Below are 10,277 nucleotides of genomic sequence, written 5' to 3'. Positions count from 1 at the left end.
GCATAACAACAGACAGCACTAACTGTTACGGCTTGACACTTTAGCTTTAGCCCACATACAAGCAACAGCGGCGGTGTCTTTCAAAGAAATTTCATATCACAATGTAAGTCTACGTTGTCTCTACTTAACGTTTTTAAAAGTCAGATGTTACTTGCTCGAACTTGTCTAACACGCCGGCCTTCCGGGTAGTTTGGTGGAACAGGATCACAGAGAAAAGCAACGCCCAAAACTTTGGTGCTAGCATGCAACAAGTGCTAGGACGGTAGTTTTCAAGCTTAAGCTAAGCTAACGTTAGCTGTCGCAGTGTTACACTAAAGTTTGGTAACTTTGTCCAGCACAAACTATGTCAACGGTCTTTTGCTAGTTAAGTCGGCAGTTAATGGAAAACATACATGGTATGCTTGTATAACATCTAGAGTCACAACTGCGTTAATATTAACAATGAGCAATTAGCTGTATGCTAGTTCACAAGCTAGCCTTTTCTCCTGGTCCGAGCTTTCTGTTTGGTTAAAGTAGCTACCACTTACGTGGTAAAAACAAGCTGGAAATAGTTCGTAGGGTAATGTGTAAACTGTAATCGGAAATCAAGTAGTGTCAACATAACAATTTAGGACAGGAAATGCATCGATAACTAGCCTACCTGTTGTTGGTAACATTAGTCAATACTTTTATGGAAAGAGGGTGATTAAAATGGTGTGGCTGACTAGGACTGAATGGTGTTTTATTATTATATTCACTGTTTATCAAGCTTTGATCATGTTATAATATGAATATAGCGCAAGCTAAATCTCCTTTATAAAAAAACCCATTGTTTTCCTATTTCCATTAACCTCCCCCATCCCCTCATCACCTCCCACCCCTCCCCTCCCCTCCCCTTCTCACCACCCTGCACAGGAAGTCAATCTAAGCAATATGAATGTAATTCAAAATGTACCAGAGCAAACCAAGAATCTCGATGTTCCATAGTTGATGAAATCTGCCCATAATTTCCATAAAACTTGAATGCAGGACGGGTCTCAGCCCAGGATAGACCCCATTAACCTTTGGTGTGAGTCTGGATGAGGGGACGCATCCAGGAAATTAATCTAGGAATCTAGGAGATTAAATCATGTTTTCATATAGGGTAGTTGTTTTTCAGTCTATACATTAACAAATATGGATAGCAACCTGCAACTACCACCAATGTGCGGCTGAGATGATGGGGATTCAGAAAGGTACCAATGGCGATGAGGCTTAATTGAATTAAAGAAATGTGTTGGGACTTGGTGCAGGTGTGCGCTCTGAGTGCCATCCTAGTTATGGATTGTCATTCAACATGATTTTTTGTCAAAAGTGTTTGCCATTGCAAGCTCAGCCATATGTGATGCAATCAGCTAACGGTTTAGTGTGAGTCACAGCACATGACACATGATCTTAACGACCTGATTTGGTATGCTTTACAGTATTTTTTTTCACTTTTTCACTGCAGTCAAGAAACTGCAAGTATAGACACATTGATATATCTCTGTTGGACGTTATTAACAAGTAGTAATTGATGCAGTATATCAGATAATAGTGGGAAGAAGATATTTCAATTCCTACTCCACTGCTATAGTAAGTCCTGTTTTGTTTAGTCACAGTTTGGATGGTAATATGGTGTGGAGAATGGATGTATGAGATGTGGCATGCATAAAGCCATTTTGACCCATTCATTATGTATTTTCATGAACAAATTAACAGAAAAACATCAGCATGAAACTAACTCCTATAATGCAAGCTTGCGTTCAATTTCTGTGACTTTGGACTGTTAATTCTACTTCTGTGAACACGTCTCACATCTCTGGATTTATGAGAACTTTGAGTAAAAAATGAAGTCCTACTGTATTTACAATGAGATGGACATGTTCAAAAAAGCCACAGATTTGGAAGGATAAGATAAAAGGAGAATTCAAAACATCTCTTCATTTAAACATAGTGACCTTGCTGTTGCATCAAGAATCTCCTCGAACAATCATCAGTCGAACCAAAGTGGCTGTCAGTAGGCTTTTTACACAGCAGACATTTTGACATGTCAATAGAGGAAAAGGTGTACTAAATTATGTCATAAATTAACACTGGAGTACATTTATGTAGGCCAGTTTCAGGGTCCTGTATTTGTGCAATGAGGTTCACCTGGCATCACTCACTGGGGCACTTAAAAGGAATGAAGTCATCATTATCATTATGTGGTGACAGTGCACCAAAAGAGGATTATCAGTTGTGAAACAGGCAGGCAGCAGTAGTTACCAACCAATAAGTTGATCGGCAGAAAATCAATTAACCATTTTGAGGATAGACTTTATTTATTAAATATTAATTACATTAATAATTTCCTTTTTTTTATGTAGAAGAGCAAAGAAACTCTTCAGTTTTTATTAGTCTTTAATCAGAGTAAACTCAGTAGGTTTGGGTTTTGGACTGTTGGTCATTTTTAGATGTCGCATTATTCCCTCAGATTCTTTAAACCAAACAGTTAATTGAGAAAACAATTGGTAGATTGGTAGATCAATGAAAATTATTAACTACAACCCTAATATTGTTTAACATTTACAGTATTTTCTACTTGTCCAATTGGGCGAGCAAGTTGGAATTCTTCTTGCCCCTGTAATATTTCCTCTAGTCCAGCGGGAAAAACAGACTGTGTGCTTGTTTGTTTTGAATCAACAATAAAGGCGATTAATCCAGATGTGGAGCTGAAGCGCTTGCTGCCACATACTGGTAACTGAACTTCTGGTCCTGCAGTTCCAACCTAAACTGTGCCACCAAAGCTAGAGAGCACCACTAACAGCAGCAATTTAAAACAGCTGCAGATAAAGACTTGGCAAGGTGTGCCATCTACAGTTAAGTATTCGCACTATATTTTGACACTTGTCACCTGCAGAAATTGTGTGATATCTGCAGCTGTTTTTGATAGGTGCCATTTCGTATGTTTTTGTTGATTTTCATTTTACATTTGCATCACCTTTAAGCTAAAATAAAATGGCTGATAGAAATGGAAAATAATTTTGCCACCAAAACCTCTGGTGGATACTAAAAATTCAACAGCAGAATACAAATAGAACTTGTGGCTGTAAACTTGAACTTGTATTGTCTTCATGGATTGTTGGGTTTGGTTTGGTGTTTGTCACGGATTGTTCTTGGCCAGGAAATTAAGTACGTTAGGCACAAGTCCAGCACACATCAGTGCAATCTGGAGAGAGTTGACTGTCATTTGTTCCTGTGTTGACATCCTAGACAACTGGAATGTGAGTTTTGTATCTCACTCCAAGACTTGCGCTGTATTAAAAGAGAGGCATCAGCCACAGTCAGCTCTGAAATGTTGACAGAGGATAATACACTCTGGCTGTGATGTTTGCACTCTCTCCAGGCCAGGTTGCAGAGTCAACTGGCTGTTGGACAAATAGGTTTGTTATCTGACTCTGTTATGTTACAGTTTACAGCTGGTTTGTTCACATATTGATAAAAAGCCAAACTCTGATAATATGCTTCCCTCATCTTTTGTATGTTTCTTTAGTTTATTTCTTATTGATACCTTTTCTAGCCCAAGTAGGGCTTTGATTTGTACATTCACAGGGAGTTTGGAGAAAGTAGAGGAAGTAGTCAGGTTGAAAATACGGAAATGCGTCCTTTGTTGCAGCTGCACTCTTGCTTCCTCATCCATTACCACCAACAGACTATTATGTTTTGCAAACAAATATACAATATGTCTACATTATTTTTTCTTATTGGTGTAATCTGGAGTAAAGGTCCTCTTTCTGAAATACCAGGAGGAAAAAGAGGCTGTGTGTGGGTTTTGATCTGTCAACAGTGTCCTGGTCAGAAGGTCAGCATAGTCGTAGTTTAGAGGATTATTTAGTTTGTCAGCCTCGTGTGAGAGTTGGTGCATAGAGTCTGCAGTTAAATGTGAAAAGAGCAGTTTGCATTGCTCAATGTCATTTTTTTTTTTTTTTTTTGACTTTTTTTTTCTTTCCTTGATTAGATGGGAATCTGATTTTTTTTTTTTTGCTCTTTTTTTTAATGCTCTTCCTGCACTAGCAATGTCATTTGTAGCTTTGTTTGTCACAAGGGATGATTAGGGATGTTTTTAACATGGAAAATATTTTGTTGGTTTTGTGTTGGCATTTTAGTGTGTGGGTGTGCCCACTTGTAGTGGAAGAGGAAAAGGAGTGATCGATCTCCGGCCATCTTGGCTCATCTTTTAATCTGGGCTGAGTCACAATAAATCCTGTATAATCCCTTCAGTTCGGTAGAAACACTTTTAACCTCCTCCCATTCTTAATTATCTATTCTTGTCTTCTGTGAGACAAGTGTGGTCAATGCAGAGTAATGCCGTCTCAAGTCAGAGGGTGGCGGTAGCTACCTAACCACTGTAAAAAATAAATAAATAAATACAGGCTGCAGAGACAAGGAATGCATATCAGATCTGGAAATCCTAAATTAACAATCAAAGTAAATAAAGTCACCAGTATAATTTCCTTCATCCACTTTCCATGGTTTATGTTTGTGTCATTGTTGAGAACAGTCTTCACAAGTTATTATGAAAGAAGAAACTTTAGAAAATAAGAATTTGGAGTCATGCTTGCAGTTTGAGATGGGCATGGTGCGTCTTGTGTTTAAATTGTACAGCTGTCCATAGTTATCAATGAATTTCAGCTATCTATTGTCAATTATGTGACTGATATGAAACATTTGTATGAAGCATTAACCCTGCAGTGAATCTCAGGGCATCATCATCCAGTGTATTCTTACTTTACAATAGACTTCCATTCTCATATTATACGTTTCAGTTGTCATATGCTTATTTCTTGGAATCTTACTTCAGTCATCACATTAAAATGACACATTATGGAAAGTAAAAACACACCAATGTGCTTAATGAGTGCAGTTGTTTGGAGAGGGACAAAATGGAGCATGAGTGCAATATCAATATTTACTTAAAACACACTTTAGGAATGCCACACCTTTTCCCCTCCCCATATTTAACATACTTATTCCCTGCAGTTGAAGGTAATGCCAATATGATAGTCTACTATATAAGTGAGAGATTTTGGCATTTACTGTATGAGCAGTCAATCTTCGAGTAGGTTCAGTTTTGGATGTATCACTCTTGATTTAGCTTAAAATTATCATGTAATTACAAGGGCCTCCAATCCCTCAAATTAGAGGTTGTGCCGTGTAGCAAACATGTACCTGTCACGCAGAGCCAACTTTTCTTGCCTAGAAAAACCTCAAGATGTCTTTGAAAACCATTTCTCACATTTTGAACAATGTGACATTTTAATAATGAAGGGAGGTTGAAATACTAAATGAATTTACTGCCCTAATTTCTGCTGTTTCTTTTGAGAGATTCTGATGTCTTACAATATGTATTTGTACTGCAGTAAAAAAATAACAAAAACAGAAGAATGATACTACCAACATTACTCCCTGCTGCCTGCTTTTACAGTTACTCTACAGCTTGTAAACATTTTCACTGAGGGAAATAAAGGATTATGTTTCGCAGACTGATTATTTGACTGCATTTTCAGCTGCAGTGTTTCTTTAAATCAACTTTTAATGTCAAAGATGTGTAATCATTTGTTATTTTTTATTACTATTATTTTTTCTCTGCTTGTGATAAGAATGAATTATTGAAATTGGGTTAGCCATTTTGCTTATCACCAACTGCAGTCATATGTGTTGTAAAGTTTTTGGCGCTGATTGAGTGACATGGTCTACAAAACACATGTTTGTGAAATCTCACAGAGAGCTAATATCTACGCTTACATTTCATCATTTCAACAGGTCAGCACTCCCTCCAGAGGGTTCTGGCGCAGCGCCAGGCAACAGGCGCCTGCAGCAGACCCAGGCCCAGGTGGATGAGGTATGATACGTCTCTGATTACTTACGGGTCCAGTTAAAACCCTAAACTTTCTATTTTCACACTGGTTGATGTTTATAATAATCCTAATTTATGTATGATCTACCATCAGGAAAAAAACACAAGTTCTTGATTTCAGTTTATTTTCTTTAAAGAAAGCTCACACATAAGAGAACATTTAAGCCTGCCCCATTTGAAAGTCAATCATTATAATTACTTATTTATAAAGTCACTGGCGTCTTACTATTCTTCATTTCCAAATCATGCAATCTAGGCAAGGTATGTGTATTTTATATAACTTTTTTTTTTAATTTAGAGGCAATACTACTTAGTCTACCTTTCCCACTGTGCTAAATACTTTACTTACTCCCATCTAGCCCACTCTTATCTTTGAACTCCAGTGGCTCCCACCTCTTTCTGTCTGCAGCCACTCTGTATGACTCCTTTCCTCCTTGACGTCTGTCTCTAGCAGAGGCTTGCGTAACCCTTGGCAGCAGTGTCATGAATCACCGCAATGTGGAATCAGTAGCTCTACCTCCACATGTCCTCTCACATGCCAGAGAGCGTTCAGTGAAGATCACTTCTTCTCTCCGATTTTTAGAGATTATATTCAAAACCATGTCAGTGAGGCCACAAGGAACAAATGACTGCCAAATCGCGCTCCCACTTTGGTTTTTTCTTAATCCCCTTAGCTGTTCTCCCTCTCTCTTCCTCAGTTCTGGCCTCCTTGATGTTAGCCCCTCCTACACAGAACTTTAACCTAAGTGTGTCACACAAAGCCTCTGATTGGCTGTCAGAAGTTTATATAATCACAAGGGTTACATAAGGCAGGCATGGGCCTACGCTCTCCTCCCCACCCTGCCGCTCTGTGTGAGAGGCGGGGCATGAGTGAGGTTTGTGGATCAGTGGAACATATGGGTTATGTGTACTCTGTGATACTGCGAGTGCACACATGCATGCCTGTAGGTGAACTCTGTTAAGCAGAAGTGTTATAATAAATTTTTACCTTGTAAGGTGTGATGTTGCTTGATTGGTGGTTTTGTTTGGTAACATTGTAAGAGGTTACTTAGCACTGAAAGCATTGATGTCATCATTCTCTATATACAGTATTTTGCTACATTTACAATCTTTGTCTCTGTGCTCTATTCGTTCTAAAAGGATTAATTTAGGCAGTGTTTGGTTGACCTTCAATGAGGTCTAGTCAGGACCATTCAGATCCAGAAATTAAATCAATAACTACAGAAATTACACCAAATGTTTGTTTGTTTGTTTGTGTGTGTGTGTGTGTGTGTGTGTGTGTGTGTGTGTAGGTGGTGGATATTATGCGTGTTAATGTGGACAAAGTGCTGGAACGTGACCAGAAATTGTCCGAACTGGATGACCGAGCAGACGCACTGCAGGCTGGAGCCTCCCAGTTCGAGACCAGTGCTGCTAAGCTGAAAAGGAAGTACTGGTGGAAGAACTGCAAGGTGCCTAAACACAGATTCCCCCCACCCCCCAAAAAAAGGAAAACAACCCCCCATTTCCCGACTGTAAATGAAATTTGCTGTAGCTGATCTTAAATGATCATACTAGAAGTCTTTAATTTGGAATTTTGTTTGACTATGCAACATAAATTACTTATGTATCACTTATAAGAATGAGCTGATTTGTTTTTGTATCATCACAACACAAGAGCAAGTCTTACACATAAATAAATGATCTCTCAGTAAATATCAAGCTTCATTTATTTTCATCTTGCAACACAGTTGCACAACAGCATTTAAGTTACAGCCCACACATGCTACACATCTTTAACAAATGTACATTGTACATTTAAATAAGAATATTTAAATATAGAAAAAAATAAATGAATGAAATAAATATAGTCATCTTGATTCTGGTTGATGTGTGTGGCACTGAATTTGTTGAACCTTTACCCCTTGCAGATGTGGGCCATCCTGATAGCTGTCATAGCGATCATCATCATCATCATTGTCAGTAAGTATCAAACCTTAGGTCAGAGAAGATCGCCATTGACAGTTCTGACAGTATTATTGTTGCAGTTGCATCAAAAGGACCTCTATGGTGTTCAATGAGTTCCTCCTCAAAGCCCGAAATATTAAGTGTAACCATGTGCATATGATTATTTCACAGAGATTGTAGTTTGATCTGGATGTTGATGTTGATGTATATTTAGAGATGATTTTACAGACATTCCTTGATAAAAATTAATTAGTGTCCTTGATCTAAAAGCTCCCTCCTACTTCATTCACAGTTTGGAATTACTCGTAAAGCAGTAACACGTTGAGGAGGAGTGGGGGAAACGATGAAGAGGAGGAGAGGAGCAACGTGCACAATTAATGTCTCAGAGGGAGACGTCACATGATTTACTGGCTACTGAGCTCCACAACATTTTTCCCCTCGTGTACAGGGGTCTTCATTCCTTATCCTGGTTTGCTCTATGTGTGTGTGTGTGTGTGTGTGTGTGTGTGTGTGTGTGTGTGTGTGTGTGTGTTTTTGCACGTGTGCCGTAGTAAAGGATTGTGATAATACCAGAGTTTTACCCAGCCTTACTACACTTTACTTGTTTTTGTGTGCCAAACCACCTGCCAAAGATTAAAGAAACATACCTACAGAAACTGGTTCAAAAAGTCAAGCTATAATCTACGACCTATAAAAAGTATAAGTGCATCATCTTTGACTGTTAAACACGCACACAAGCACACACATACACGCATACTTCAACATCAGGACTAGAAATGAAACATTTTGTTGTAAACTCTCTTCAAATTATATTTGCTTTTTTTTTATGTTTTATTAATAGCCATTGATTTTGTGTGCCACTTTAAGAGAAGTGCCTTGGAAGATATGCTGTTCTGTAGTTTAGATCATAGGTTCTCAAAGTTTAGCCTATGGGCCAATGGCAGCCCTCAGAAATATGACATGACATGAATCCATTATAGTTTTATCATCCGTACTCAATTTCAATACTTTCACTTTCAGTAGCCTACATTTAAATACACTACTCAGAGGTTGAGGAGAAACAAACCTCAGGGAATACCAATCCTACACTGAATGCGGGCCTCAATCATTTGCTGGCTCCATAAACTGGCTCCCTGTCCTTTGAGAACCCATGATCTAGATTGTAACAGTTACCCTGCATATCATAAAGAGATACCCCTTTCCAACACATACACATTTGTATTTTTCAGAGTGACAAGTTTTTGTTGATTTTTTTTCCTCATTTTAAAAAATATTTTGCTGGTCTGTCATTTTAAGAATGGTTCAAGTTGACCAGGGAATGATGGGATTTGATGCCTTATTTTATTTATGCACATGGTTGATTGCTAATTCAGTTCTCTGTGTAAGACATTTGATTTTGGATTAAATAAAGTTTTCATTTATGTGAATTTCATTGATCGCCCAACAACAAAAAGCTAATCAGGAAGACACTGTTGAACTGCCTGATCATACCTGTCCTTATCCATCTTCCTTTCAGGTAGTTAGAGTATGAGTTTAAGTGCCTGAATGCTAAGACCAACAGCCTCACAGCTGGAGTAACTGCCACAAAGTTTTATTAAAAAGTGCTACACTGGGTTAAAAGTGGTGAATTGTCTCAATCGCGTCTCAAGGATGTGCTGTAAAATTTGCCTTTGTGAAATATTCAAGTACAACAAAGTAAGAAAGTAGTATTAGACAGATGCCTTAATGGGTTTCTCCAATGGAGAACAGCCAAAACACAGCCTCGCCTTGTTGATCTTATATACCAGCTAGTAAAAGAGTTGTGCCTTCTGAATGCTCCGACTGTCCAAACATATACTGTGCTGCTTGCTTAATCAGCTGAGCTTATTAACCTTTAATGAAGTTCTCTGTTTCAACACACTTTGCATGTATCCAATGTGATAGATGCAAAGTGCTTCTGAAGTGTGATATTTTAGTTATTTTCTAACTAACTCTTGCAATCTATTTTGTGGAAATAACCTTTAGGAGACTGTATAGTATCTTCTGTCTAGGTGCTCCCTGCCGAGTGCTTTAGTACAGAGAAAAACTTGTCGGGCAATGACAGTGTGATATATAAACCATACCAACACTGGATGATTGTATTCCTGGCTGTTGCTTCCATCCTATTAAAATAAATGTATTTTAATGAGACAAACAATTTGGGATCACTTTCTGTATTATTTATCTCTGTCTGGATTTTTATTACCGCAAGTAGAACTGTTAATATTTGTCAGTAGTTAGACAGTAATTTGACCACACATGATACTACGATAATTGAAATTAACACTAACACAAGTAGTTGCTGTATACATTTTGTGGTATGTAGCCAAACTGTATCCATTAAAGAAATTGCGTAATATTTTTCAAAGGCCTGTATAAAAGCTTTTACTGGCCTGGCTTTTATCAAAGAGGCATG

The 10,277-nt window shown here is 38.1% G+C and overlaps 1 protein-coding gene across 1 annotated transcript; it reads left to right on the top strand.

Moving 5' to 3' along the window:
* On the top strand, window positions 1–10,019 carry vamp3 (vesicle-associated membrane protein 3 (cellubrevin)). The gene is made up of 5 exons (XM_084349099.1): window positions 1–103; window positions 5,803–5,881; window positions 7,189–7,347; window positions 7,807–7,858; window positions 8,136–10,019. Coding segments are annotated over exons 1-5 (309 nt in total). The 5' UTR covers window positions 1–101; the 3' UTR covers window positions 8,153–10,019.
* Window positions 10,020–10,277: the final 258 nt, after the last annotated feature.

Source organism: Pagrus pagrus (assembly GCF_965226575.1).
Source record: "Pagrus pagrus genome assembly, chromosome: 3".
Lineage (NCBI taxonomy): Eukaryota > Metazoa > Chordata > Actinopteri > Spariformes > Sparidae > Pagrus > Pagrus pagrus.
Note: the sequence above shows the minus strand (reverse complement) of the source record. Positions and strands in the feature narration are given on the sequence as shown.